Source organism: Mus musculus, chromosome 7, assembly GCF_000001635.26.
Source record: "Mus musculus strain C57BL/6J chromosome 7, GRCm38.p6 C57BL/6J".
Classification (NCBI taxonomy): Eukaryota; Metazoa; Chordata; class Mammalia; order Rodentia; family Muridae; genus Mus; species Mus musculus.
This window is the reverse complement of record NC_000073.6, coordinates 55,877,847-55,892,405: the sequence shown is the minus strand read 5'-3', so window position 1 is coordinate 55,892,405 and position 14,559 is coordinate 55,877,847. Positions and strand designations below refer to the sequence as shown.

Sequence of the window (14,559 nt, the reverse complement as noted above, 5' to 3'; positions counted from 1 at the left end):
TTAAAGATGCAAATGGTTACAAGTCCAAAGGGTGAGATGCTGGACAAAGGAGAAGAATGGGAGCTGGAGAGATGGTAAGGGCACTTGTCACCGAGCCTGATGGCCAAAGAAGCATTGCTGGTAAACAGTCTTGCCACTGCAAGCTATCCTCCAACCCCCATAGCTTTAGTTCTATCTGAAAAGATGAAACCCTTCACAGGATATTGCCAAGGTCTGGAGTAAAAGCACTTGTAAGCAACTAGGAGTGACTGCAGTCACTCCGATGCCCACACCCGTGACGAATGCTGTGCCTACCACTTCCATCACGTGAGCGCTCCACTGCGACAGAAGCTGCAGGCCCTGCAGAGCCAGATCGAAGAGCTTCCGGTACTCAGCATCTGTCTTCTGGGCTTCCTGCCGGCCAGACCCTGTGACTACCTAGGACACAGAGGCAAAGGCATTAAGTAAGAAACCCCACCCAGCTTCCCTCCGGTCTCACTGCCGTGGCTTGCCCTCCTGAAGAACTCTTGAACTCTCTCAGGAGACCTGTTAGCATTCATTAGGGCTGTGTGGAGAGGTCACTGGAGGGCCTGCTCCTCTCCTCAGTGTGTAAGCAGTTCATGGCTGCTCGGTTCAGTTGTATGCAACTATCTGAAAACTATCCATGTTACTGCAAGTACCCCAGTTAAACTCTTAGTTCGGGAAACTAGACTTGGAGAGAATTGTTTCTTTGATTTGCCATCAGTGCCCTATCTGGAATAGACAGTAGTTTCATCTCCCCCAGGAAAGCTCATATAGCATCCAGAAATGCTACTCTAGAAATCTATTTCAAAGTCCCATATAGAAAGAAAAAAAAGAAAGAAAAAAAGATAGAAAGAAAGAAAGAAAGGAGGGAGGGAGGGAGGGAGGGAGAGAGGGAGGGAGGGAGGGAGTCTGAACACTGGGCACTGGTGGCACATGCCTATAATCCCTTTCAGTTTTGGTTGTTCTTATTTTGTTTTAACTACACAGTGTTGGAGATGGACCTCACACATGCTGGATACTCTTGTGTGAGCTATAAGCTCAGTCCCATGAATAGACCTTTGTATAAAAGAGATGTATAACCGCCCAATGAATATGTGAAAAGATGTTCAACAACATTAGTCAGGGGATAACTTAAATCCAAACCTGTTGAGAACTGGCTGTGGTCTGATCTAAATCACATCACAATGCTAGAAACTGCTTTTTCAGGTTGTGCCTTGCCCTAATAAACTTCATTTTACAAGCAGCATTTGCCTCTGGACTCAGATACTTGGTAGGCATATAAGTCTATAGAGCCATGCTCCTACAGATACATAACTATACCATGGGATAGCCTGCTTAGACCTGTCACCTGACTACTCAGTATGTGTGTCAAGAGATAGGCAGAAAGCTCAGCTGTCCCAGGGCTTTAGCCCAGCTTGGTCTCCATGGTTACTACAGCCTACTCATCTGCCTGTCTATATATTTGTCCATCTGGAACTGCTGCCTCTTCATCAATCTAGACTTTCCTGTCCTCTGTTCTGCATCCTCCATGGTCCTGATCCTTGCTTCTACAGCTCTGGTCAACCCTGAGGCTCAGCTCAAACCTGTGACTCAGCAGTACAAACTGCAGAACTGCCTCTAGCTCACTGTCTGAGCCCATGGTGAGCCCTTTGCATTGCTATCAGCCTTAGGCTTGCCTCCAGTCAAGCTTCCTTTCTTGAAATTACATGAACTTGGCTGCAGCCTCCTTTACCTTCATGGTTGCCATTCTGTAACCTACATCTATACATACCTGTATATAGAGATACAGTGACTGTGTGATTTTGTAATGTGTTATCTGGAAGTCAACATTAGCAAACTAAGATCAAAATAAATAAAAAAAACTTTTTGCCTCAGCTCTCAAGAACTTTAGAACGTTACAGCAAAATGCTTTTAATGAATTCTAGCACTCAGGAGGCAAAGGCCAGGGGATCTCTGTGGCTTTGAAGCCAGCCTGATCTACAGAGAGATCAGAGCAAGTTCCTGGACAGCCATGGCTACACAGAGAAACCCTGTCTCGGAAAAAAAAAAAAACAAAACAAAAAAACTTTCAACAAAACCATCAATTTGTAAACGTATCATTATTCATTAAGTTCTAACACTGAATGAAGACACATGCATGTTCTTGTAAGCTCCGACATAACACATTCACGGCTAAACCACAACCAGAAACCACTTCAGATTCACCACAAGTCAGGATCAAAAATAAAAAGATGGGTGTGGTGGTGCATGCAGGAATCACAACACTCAATGGGCTGAGGGTTCATGGCTACCCACAAACAAAAACCTTACCATCTTGTTGTAAAGAGAACTAAGGTGGTGGTGCAAGCCACCTGGGAGCAGCTTTAATCCCAGCACTAAGGAGGCAAAGACAGATGGATTTCTGTGAGTCTGAGGCCAGCCTGGTCTACTAAGTGAGTTCTAGGACAGCCAGGGCTACAAAAAAGCCCTGTCTCAAAAACCCAGAGGGAGGTAGGGCAAAAACCTATCACAGATCTTAGGAAGAAGCCAGGTAATGAATGCTATAAAATGCATTTAACTGGAGCTCTTGATTCCTCCAGATGTTCATAGTGTTCAAGAGTTTCCTATTAACTCATTTTACAAGCACAGCCTGAAGTCCCATGGAGCTGGGACCAACTAACCATTTGTACACCCCAGGCTGGACTAGCAGCAGGAACAGTGGTCTGGTGCCTCTTCACTAGGAGCTACCCAGTTAGGTAGGGTATATCCTGGGAACAGCAGACAACCTGAGACATTTGGAGAAGCAGACTTTTCCAGTCATTTAGGTTCCATTACTAGTGTTTCAAATCTTGCAATGCTTATGACCAGAAAGCAAAAGTGTTGTCTACTTGTGTTAACTGTTCTTCTATAAACCTGGAGAGCCAACTGGTTCTCAAAACCAGACTAAGACCTGCATTCCTCACAGTTGATCTCACATAAATACAAGTTATGACTGCACTGTGGCCTTCACATCACTGCCTGCTCACTGACATGCTCACTGCCATCACTGCCTGCTCACTGCTCACTGCCATCACTGGCTGCCCACTGCCATCACTTCCTGCTCACTGCCTGCTCACTAAGATTATAAGTGACTTCCATGCTTCTCCTGACTAGATCCTCCCAAAGGCTGTAACTACCCTCTTGCTTATCCCACAAGCCTAGTAGCCATGCTGGATAGGTAAAATAATGTGTGTCCAAAAAACAAAAACAGTCATGGCAACCTGACTATAGAACAGTAAAGAATTATAAAGACCCATTTCTGGGAGATCTCTCTTCCTAACTCAACTCTAGGCCCAGACTTCCCAGACAGCACCTACTAAGGAACGAGGAGTTAACCTTCCATGAGAGGCCAATAAAGGTCCCACAGATGGACAACAAAGGTCATAATAGTCCTGCTTTGTCCTCACCTTCCTAATTTGAGATGAAGACCTGGTGGGGAGACAAAGGCCAGACAGGCGTTTTGTACCAGTAGAGGCCCTACAAGCAGACCTGTCCAACAAGTTCAAGGCTAGAGCAGACACATTTAGCCAAAGTTGTGGGTGTGTCAGCTTCCCTTTATTTAAAGTGAGCAACCCTAAATAGGGGAAGAAGACTGCCCCGATTCCAGCACACCACGAACCCTTCAGAGTCCACCCTCTGCCTTCTAGGGAATCTTTCTGTGTGCCTTGCTGCTGTGGATGCTCATTTTTGATAAAAGTGCTCTCCACTGGCTGATTATGTCTGAGATTTCCCCTGATGCTACCTGACGTGCTTCATTTTTCCTGACTTTCAATTCTTTACCTGGCAGAGGTAATGGACCCAATCCAGATCCACAGAGGTGTTCTCCCTGTGCCAACCCAGAGGCCTTCGGACTGACATCTTTCTAAATATGACAAGGCCCAAGGACCAGAAGATGTCTTCCTTCCCCCGATAGCTTCCCTCTCCTTTTAGTTCCTACTGCTCCATCCTCTCCTTAGTTTTTCTTTTTCCTTGTCTTTTTTATTTTTTTCCTCTTCTGACCCCACCCCTTTGCCCCCTCCTCCCTCTCATTCCCAACCCCCTTTAGACTGAGGCTTACACTCAACAGTCATATATATTCAAGGCAAGTGTTCTACCAGTTCCAGTCCTCCCAGTGTTTCCTGATGCAAAGCTGTATTATATATATATATATATATATATATATATATATATATATATATATATATTTTATATATCTGAGCAGACACAGACAAGACTAACGGCACTGATTCATCAATTCTGAGGGGTTTTGTTTTTGTTTTAAGTATTTAGGTTTGGGTTTGGGGAATTTATTTTGTTTTGCCAGTTTAAAGAAATGTTTTGTTTTTTTTTTTAATCTGAGTTTTTTTTCAAAACAATTAATGTAAATAGTTGCGTGCAAAAGAATAAAACCAACACTCGGGAGTCTAAGTGGCTCTGTGGGCTGGATGGTGCAGTGGGGTGCGTACCTCGCTATTGCTGTAGCGTGCCAGCTCGGAGATGAAACGCATATGGTCCTCACGGATCTGGATCATCTGCTCACAGATGTTGTACTGCGGGCTGCTGCTGGAGGACGCGCAGGTCCACCTGGGCATGGAGAGGGAGCCCTGTGTGAGCAGAGGCACCAGCACAGTGCCTAGGACCATTCAACAAGTTTTACGTTCACCAAAGAGTTGTTAAAGGAATAGTTGACAGAAACCACCTGGGGCTTATAAAACCTGAAGCATGGACGACATAGCTTTCACTAGGAGAGGCTAGCTGATTTCCTGAGGGAGAAATCCAAAGTCTAAATCATAGCTAAGTAGGTTAGTACAGGCTGGTTACGGGTATGAGTGCCCAACAAATCAGTAAAAACACCTGAGAAATTCAATGGGCTATGCGCATCATACAGTAAGATCCTATGCTTATAGTAAGTTGTAACAGTAAGCTATGGAACCTTGATAGCTGCGACTACTCTCTGCATAGAGACAGAGTAGGTGCTTCAGGACCTGGGGCCACAGTGTCTCTGCCACATCTGGTAAAGTCTCCACATACACACACACACACACACACACACACACACACACAACTTTTTTGTAAAAACCATTCCCATTAATAACCATATAAGATCAGTCTCAGTCCTAGGGCCCTTAAAAACATAGGCCTGGATTGGTTTAGCCCTCAGGTGACAATTTTGTAAACTCTGTTAATATACATGAATAGCCCCTGCTTTTCTCCAGGGTTGATTGATAAGCGTGTTTCACCACATCTCTGGATCCAGAAAAGTATTTTTATATTCTCAACTAGCACTGTGTGGTAAAAATCTTTATAATAATAAAAATATTTTAAGTCTTTGCTGCCCAACATGCTAATCATTGGCCACTGAACATTCAAACTGTGGTTTGCTTTACTAAAGAAATTAAAATATTTAGTGCTTTTATCAATGAATTTAATTAAACTTAAACAGCCACACTTGGGAGGGGCTACCATATGGGATATTTGCTTCCATGCCCCGTGAGAATGTCAAGGTAACTACTTTAGATAAATGCATTTTATTTAAAGGTGCCTAGAGACTAATGCAAGCTCTAGGGATCAGCTTAATTTTTTCCTACCGGGACTTATTCTCCTCATAGTGTGCGCTGGTCTTGATGTATCTTGCCAGTTCTATTTGCATATCTCCAAAGAGTGGAACCACCTGCAGCTGCTATATTCCCATAAGAAAGAGATAGAGAATGTCACAAAGTACATCTAGGCACCAAATAAATAATCACTAGGAAAATAACTAACGCTGTTAGCTTGAGTTGAACACAGTTGTAAATCATCCAATATATAAATAGCTACTTTAAAAAGAACAAAATACAATTTAAGAAACAACACAGGAAAATATGTTTAAAGACTTAACTTACCGTGTTGCTATAGCCATAGCTGCATTTCTGTATATTCGTAACACTTAGGTGAAAATTTATAGGCCAACAGTCTACAATAGATCTACATACTCATAAACAAAAGACGTATAAGATGTTAAAGCAAAAGTTCTATCCTTAAAAAAATCCTAGAGAAGCCTCTCAATGAATGGAATGTGATACTCATGTATTAGAAGGCCAATAGTTATTTATTTGATTGATTGTTGTGTAAACTGATTATGTGTGTGTGTGTGTGTGTGTGTGTGTGAGAGAGAGAGAGAGAGAGAGAGAGAGAGAAAGAACAGGCAGAGGCACTTGAAGAATCCAGAGCAGAAAGAGAAAGCAGTAGACTGAACATGGCCAGCAGACTGGACATGACGAGGGCTATCTGCAAAAGAGGGACGAACAGCAGGGGAGAGAACAGAGAAGAGCGAGAAGTGACAGCAGAGAGGACGCAGAGAGAGGGAGAACAAGACAGCAAGAGCTCATGCATACCAAAAATAACAGGGTTATAAGGCATATGAGTAGCTGGGGGGAGGGAAGCCCAGGAGCTGGAGGGAGTTTAGGGTGGGAGAGGAGAAAAGAAGAACTAAGAGGCCAGCAGGACATGGAAATGTGGAACAGGTACATGTAATACAGAGAGAGCCTGGAGGCCAGCATGAACTTTAGTATGCTGACAGGTACCACGGGTCGCCATATTTCCCTTCTCTGCCTTTGGAATTTGGGAAATGGAGTTTCCTTTGGACCTGATAGTTTTCATTAAGTTTATTCTTGGGTGTTGTTGCTAGGAATCAAATTCCAGGGTCATGTACATATCAAGTATAAGCACTTCTACTACCAAGCTAAACTCCGAGGTCACACCGATATTTATGGAATGAAAATAGATATTTCAGTAGGAAAATGCTTGTCTGTAAACCAGCAAACCAGTTCTAAAATATATATTGCAAAGCACGTGCATGCATACCTTTAAAAGGTCCCTCTCAACATCTGAATAGCAATGATCTCTCTCTCTCTCTTCCCCCGCCCTGTCTCTATCTCTCTGTCATGTTCCCACTCCAAGACAGCCTTTCATTCTCACCTCTCCCCCAATAAAGCTCCTGCATTAGATCTGTCATGTGACATGATCTTTACAGCATACCTTGGCCAGGACCCACCCAGGTACCCTCTGCTGCCTAATCTCAATAGTATCTAAGATTATCTTAAAGAATAGAACTGGAAGAGATCGTCTTCTAAATAAGCACATCTGGAAGAAAGCTGAATGGTAAGGCAGTGTGGCCGTGCATCAAGGAAGAAAGCCAGAATACAAGACAGGGACCCAGGTTAGATCCACAGACTAATTTATAACCTGGAGAGGCTGTGGAGCAATAGACATAAATGTCTCTGTAACAAATAAGCAGGGTAAACTGAATACTAGAAAAAAAAAAAAACAGAATGTCAGCTCTTACCCCCTACACACACACACACACACACACACACACACACACACACACACACACATGGAGCCAGTTCCAGGGAGGGCTTATAGCTCTAGGTGAAAGAGGAAACACAGTACTACACAAAGGTAACATAGTAGAAGATTCCTGGGACGCCTTAAAGGGTATAGGGATGAAAAGGTTGGCTCTCTCAAGGACACAATAAAATCAAGAACTTCTGTTGATCAAATGATACCATAAAGAAAGTGAAGGACAGAGGGGCTGAGGACAAATCTCTCACAGCTCAATGACAGAGCCAAATGCTTAGCGTGTGTGGGACCTCGGGTTCAGTCCCCAGCAGCAAAAGGAAACATAGAATCGGAGTGAGAGGAAGGAAAAGGGGAGATGGAGTCTAAGGGCATAGTTTCAGCACTGGAATGGATCTAACGCTGGCAACATTAACGATCTCACGTTGCTTGAAATTCACTACTAGAATACGTTTAAATGCTCTCTACATGAAAAATAAGTATGAACTCAATTAGTTCACAGTGGATGCATGTATTAAGACATCACATTATACACCATAAATATAAACTGGATTTATTTGTCAACTGCCTTTTTAAGGCTGAGGGGCCGAACTGAGACATAAAAAGGGGGGTGCACTATTGCAGGGCCAGGTGGGGTGCTAGGCATCCCTGCAGATTTCACCCCAAGCAGGGCAACCTTAAAGAAATGAGTGCATGAAAACTCGGTACAGCCGGACTTGGTCAGCCAGAATGGATCAAAACTTCAGTGTCTGATCCTCAAAGTTTAGGAAAAAGTCTCCATGTGCAATTCCCATAAACAAAGCTTTAGGGACAACGACATGGAAAGCACCTCGTAACGAAGCAAAGCACCTGTGGCCTTTACAGGAAGAATGAGTTCTTCTGGCTGATAAACAGAGCTCAGGGCAAGGCTTAAGGAGGAATGGTTTATAGTAAGCATAAGGATAGATTCTACTGGTGAAGGATGCAAAGTACATGGGACCTTTTTCATTAGGATGGGTTCTAGTCACTGAGAGACAAGGCTCAGGATTAAGGCCTAAACAATGCCCAGGATTTGGCAGAATTCAGGAAGCTGGCTCCACAGAACAGCAAAAGATCACCAGACTGTCAGACAACATTCACTCCGCCCTCTTCCAGGTGTAAAAGCATCATTTCCTTTCTTCTCTTGAAGAAAATAAAAAGCCAACGTGTTTAACAATTCTGCATCTTCTAATGCTTTCTGTGAGCTGTGCCTCCTACCCTGCACGTGTTCTTAAAACACATATCCAATAAAAGACTTAACTCTACAACATACAAACAATTACAAGTCAATGGAAAACAGAGCAGTAAAGACGAAATAGCATTAACACAAAGGAACCCACCAGGGACACACCAGGAAGTACCAGCCGACAAGAAGACAGTGAGGCTGAGATCCTGTGGGTTATATACTTGTCATGCCAGCTTTAGTACCTGAGCTCCGTTCCCCAGAACCCATGCAGAAGCTGTATGCAGACAGAGCATGCGTGGACCCCTAGAGCCCAATGGCCTGCTAGCCTGGCAAAATCAATGAACTCTAGGATTGGGGAGAGATCCTATCTCAAAAAGTAAGTTAAAGACACAGAAGGAAACATCTGACATTAGCCACACCTACTTCAACACGTACATATCCCACACATATATACACACAAACAAAAGAAACACACGTTACACAGACATACATGCAGGCAAATTATCCATACACATAACATAATGATAAATTATAAAGAGGACAAATCAATAAGTTCATGATGCAATCCAAAATTTTGGAAAAGCCAAGGGAAAAAACCTAACTCAAACCAACACAGCAAGAATTATTTAAAAAAAAAAAAAGTAGAAACTAATGAAATAGAAACAAGGAAAACAATACAAAGAACCAACAAACCTCTGAGCTGGTTCTGTAAGATAAACAAGGTCACCAGTCCTTTACCCAACTCATGAGAAGGAAGAACGAATGCCAGTTAACAGAACCACAAATGAATAGGAAGCATTCCAACAAACATCAAAGAAATTCAGAATATTAAGGGAATTCTTTAAACATCTGTACTCCATTACGGATTAAAAAGTAAAAGTCATGGATGGATTACTAGTTTATGCCAAACTGTCAAAATTAAACCTGGAATTCTGTGACCTGCATGGCTTAGACCTAACAAGTATAGAAAAGATGGGATTGGGTGGCCTTGCATCTGACCCAGGCACAAACTCAGCACATGTATTTTAAACCTCTGAATCAAGGGAGCGGGTTTATTGTAGGCAGCTAAATGAGATGGTGAGCCTACAAAACATTCTACCCAAAATTTGCCCTGCCTACCAGATATGCAGGGATAAAAATGAAACAGAGATTGGGGTAATGGCCAACGAATGACCTGTCCAACTTAAGAGTCATTCCATGGGAGCCAACCCTGACACTGCTAATGATACTCTGCTATGCTTGCAGACAGAAACCCAGCATAACTGTCACCCAGTAGCTGATGGAAACAGATACAGAAACCCGCAGCAAACAAGAGGCGGAGCTCGAGGAGTCTAGTGAAAAAGACTTAGGGCAAGTCCTGAGGGAGCCAGAGGGGTCAAGGACACCTCAAGACCTACAGAGTCAACTATCCTAGGCCCATGGGGGTGCACAGAGACTGAACCACCAACCAAAGAGCATGCAGGGGCTGGACCTCGGCTCCTTTACACTAAGGTAGCAGATGCAAAGCTTGGTTATCATGTGGGTCTCCCAACAGTTGGAGCAGAAGCTGTCTCTGACTCAGACTCTGTTGCCTGCCTATGGATCCCTTTCCCCTAGCGGGGTTGCCTTGTCCGCCTCAGTGAGAGGATGAGCTCAGTCCTCATGTGCTAGGGGAGGTTGGTACCTATGGGTACCTCAGAGAAGGGGAGAGGCAAACTGGGGAAGAGGGGTTTCAGGGTAGGACTGGGAGTAGAGGAGGGAGGGAGGCTGCGATCAAGATCTTAAGGTGAATAAATTAATTAATGAAAAAATTGTGGAGATGAGATTATTGTATATGGCTGAACAGAAGGCGAAAATATTATACACAGCTGAACATGGAAGCAGGCTTTCCAAACCCAAGTTGTAGATACTTGTGCAAAATGGACTCAGTAGGTTATACATGTGAACATGCATGGGTGCGTGCACATGTATGTGAGTGTTACAATAAATAATTAAGGACACTGTGATTTTGCAAGGGAGATAAGGGAAAAGTTGGAGGAGCGGGCAAAAGTGATGTAGACACAGTGCTCAAATATAAAGTTCTCAAAAAACTACAACTGAAAACAAAAATCAAAAAGCTAAATGTCACCACCAGCAGCAGCATCAAGCTGTAAGGAAAAGTGAGACCTGTCTAAAAAGGACAGCGTGTGAGCGGAAGGTAAATTCCACTGTGTCTCTCCAGAGCACAACTTCCACCTCCACGCTGACACATCCCTCGTCTACCTACTCTTCCTATATGGAAGACCTTACCCATTACCAATATACAAGCCTTGTGTCAGTCGTGTCTGCTGACTCAATTTCCTGTTTGGGAGCCATGGACTGTAGATTATAAAATATCATCATCACCGTCATCATCATGCATTATTATACAATCACTGCACATGCCACAGCAATCACATAGAAAGAAGCCAGAATCAGTTCTCTCCTTCTACCTTGTTGCAGCTAGGTCTCTCTCTTTCTTCTCATCTTAGTTACTTCTCTGTTGCTATGATAAAACACCAGGACCGAAGGGGTTTGTTTTAGATAATAGTTCCAGAGAGAGCTTCGTGATGGCCTGGGAGGCACTGCAGCAGATGGCTGAAGCAGGATGCTGAGAGAGCACATCTTCATTCAGATGAAGAAAGTAAACAGATCGAGCTGGACGTGGGGGCCAAGACATAAACGCTCAAAGCCCACCTGGGACTCCTTCCAGCAAGGCAGCACCATCTCCCTGGACAGCACCAACCACCAATTGAGGACCAAGCGAGGCTAAGGGGAACATTTCTCATTCAAAGCACCACAGAGCTGTTCTGCATTCTCCCCGTTAACTGGCTTCTGGGCTCACAGACAATTCTCCTGTCTCCACTTCCCATCTCGCTAGAGGAGCGGATTACAGATGCGCAGCACCACATCTGGCATTTTCTGTGGGTTCTGGGACCAAACAGCGCTCATAAAGCTTCTACAGAAGATGCTTTTATCCTGCTGAGCCGTCCCCCAGCCCTGGATGGAGGATCTTAGCTGAATCCTATGCATCAGTACCTTCCTGGACCGGGGTCAAACAGTTACTAACCTGCTCAGGCAGCCCCTAGCTTCTCTTCCCACCCAGGTATACGGAGCTTCAAGACTTGGGTCTTAACTGAAGTAATGCTGCTTGCTTTATGAGGACCGTTGCCTCCTGGCAGCTTACCTACAATACCAACTGCCTAGATTATAAAGATCCGACATTCTTGTGGAACACCCAGGTTTTCCCTGTAGGATCTTTTTATGGATATACTTTAAATGCTCTGGGCAAGACATCTAGGTTTAGCCAGACATTGGCTAAACAAAAGAAGAGGTTAGAATCAGATTCCTCTGATCAGAGCTCCACAAACCACAGAAGGAAATGCCAAGGGTCTTAGAAATGGCTGTAACAACCGCCGCCAAAAAAGTGGCCAGAGCAACCTACTTAAGATGCTATTGTTTTAGATAATTGCCTTTTCTGATTTGCAAAGTGACTGATCAAACAAATGCTCTAAACCATATGCAACCGCCACCCCCACCCCACACCACTAAAAATAAAACTGAGCAACAATCCAGTGACTTAACCTACCCTTTAGAAAGGATAATGGTTCAAGCACACTCACTTCGCGTATGGCACTGAAAAACTATTCAGAGCAGAGTGAATTGTGTAACCGATTGTCCTACAAGCACTACTTTATTTAAAAGTTAATATTCAATGGAAAGAAAACAGAGGACAGAAAAGATATACCTGTATTAAAACTTAAAAATAAAAGAAATGTAAAAAATGTTAGGTAATAGTTAATGTGTAGTTTAAGAGAAAAGTTATGTGAGTCTAATATAAATTACACATCTACAGGTTTTTATTAGAGCTAGACTTCGAAATCCCGATCTCCTGGTGCGGCATGCAAGCCTGTACTCCATCTCTGCAGGGGCTCTTCTGTAACTAAAGACACCATCATTGCATGGAAGATTCAGAGCCAACAGTTACTGAGCTGCACGGTAATTTCCTAGTAAAATGTTTCTAGAGCAAAAGAATGAGAGAAGCGAAGGGATGCTAATTTCTCTGTAATTTAGTTACCATGACTGGCAGTAAAGATGCACTGGTCACATACACAGGAGAACGCTGCAAGTGACCTAGATCATTGTTCTTCGTGTTTACAGGTCTTACGGGAAGACACACAGGCAGAAACCTTTTCCTTCCTGAATCTTCCAGGTATGTATCACTCTACTAAAATGGTTCTAGCACAGATAAAATAACAATGAGCAAACCTACAAGCTCTCCCCACAGGCTCCCATGGGGATTCTTTTCACAAACAGAGGGTTGGGCACACGCAGCCAGAGGCAAAAGAGAGAAAAATCGTATGATTCCATTTCTACACTATTCAACCCAGGGGAAAGCAAGGCAAGGAGCGGGAAGGGGACAGCAGCCACCTTTACAAAAGAGAGATCAGTCATGCCATGTGCGTCACAATCACTCACAGATTCGCACGGCAAAAATTCAATGCATATACCCATAAACACTTTTATCATCAATGCTTTGAACTAGCCAAAAGCCTTTGTCAAAAATGTTTATCCATGTATAGACTTATATATATACACACACACACACACAGACACACACACACACACATATATATGCTTTTATATACACATATGACACATGCATACGTACATTTGAAACTCACCTTGAAATACTTGTCGATTTTGGATAAATTTATTCTTTTCTTGGCATCTAGTTTGTAGATGTTACTCACACTCCCATCCATCAGGTACAGGCCAAATCCCATGACCTGCAAAAATAACACACGGACCTGTGAACCGACCCACACAGATGCACACTGCCAGAGCTGCTAACTCTGAAATCAGAAATCACCCTTCCCTCAATGGTGCTATGAAATAAAGAGCTTCCTTCTGAAATAAAACCTTTTCCCTTGTCCGTACCATCTCCTGTGCCTACTTCAGCGTCCTCCGAAGACACTCAGGTGTCGCGCCTGCTGAGCGGAGGACAGCGCTTAGGTAGTAGATGCAGGCAACTGCACAAGGGACTCATGAGACGGTTCCTTAATAATGCCACAAGTTTAATTCTACTAAACTCAAGTGCTACAATTATAACAATACTGTCCCTGGAGTATCATGAACAAGGATAAGCAGGCACACAATCAAGAATACTTAACCTCTGAAATGACACAGTCAGATTCAGTAGTTACCTAGCTCACAGCGACTGTGACTGTGTTAAGCTGTATATTTTTTAAGGTTTTATTGTGGTTTAATACCTACTATTCCCAGACCGTATGCATTTTTTTCCTTCATTGAAATTGGGTTACAAAGGGTAATTTTGTTTAGAGGCTAGCTGCTTCGAACCAATGCAGCACTGATTCGTCTAACCTGAGTAACAAGGCTCTTGTAGAACTGCACTATCCAAGACACACCCATGCATTACTACTAAACTTAGCTTTCAGTGTCTTTGTAAACTCATAAATTCAATCTGGGAACAGGCAGCTGCACAATCCCAACGTGTCCTGGGAACATGACGAGGGCTGCATCGGCCAGCACAGTCACAGTCATGACGTGTCTGCTATCACAGACCACCCATCAGGTGCTCTCCTGACAAGGATGTGTCACAAGTCGGAGCAGCAGGCAAATTCAGCAGGCAGTGCCCCAGGTCAACAGCCAACTATGTGCTGAGGTGGTGAGCAAAGCCAAGGGAATGTGTATATACTCAAGAGATGCTGTCTACATACATGACAGCATGAGAATTTAAAAAAGAAGGTTAAAAAAGAACGACTAAGTACAGCCGTTTGTACAAACGGCCATGCTTGATCCCCGAGGAAGGCTGGACCCTCTCCGCTACACACGTACTTTGAGAAGCATGTGTTTTTCGCTGGGTGTCAAGTACATCCTGTTCTCATAGTAATCCACACACAGATTCACGATGTCTGCCAGGAGCTCTTCATAGCCAGAAATGACCTCAAGCTGCTGCTGCAGAGACTGGAGCACAAAGGAAAGAGATTAGCTGCCGC

General features: G+C 43.7%; 1 protein-coding gene across 5 annotated transcripts in view; it reads right to left on the bottom strand.

The window, feature by feature from the left end:
- The window catches only part of Cyfip1 (cytoplasmic FMR1 interacting protein 1), a 90,612-nt gene that overhangs the window by 40,228 nt on the left and 35,825 nt on the right, over positions 1-14,559 (bottom strand). For all 5 annotated transcript variants that reach the window (XR_001785497.2, NM_001164661.1, NM_001164662.1 and 2 more), the window contains 5 exons: positions 14,399-14,527; positions 13,225-13,329; positions 5,589-5,680; positions 4,467-4,584; positions 295-417 (listed from right to left, as the gene is read on the bottom strand). Coding sequence is in view for 4 of the 5 variants with exons in the window: in NM_001164661.1 (NP_001158133.1) it covers positions 295-417; positions 4,467-4,584; positions 5,589-5,680; positions 13,225-13,329; positions 14,399-14,527 (567 nt within the window). In the remaining variant the exon portion in view is untranslated. The remainder of the gene's footprint in view (positions 1-294; positions 418-4,466; positions 4,585-5,588; positions 5,681-13,224; positions 13,330-14,398; positions 14,528-14,559) is intronic.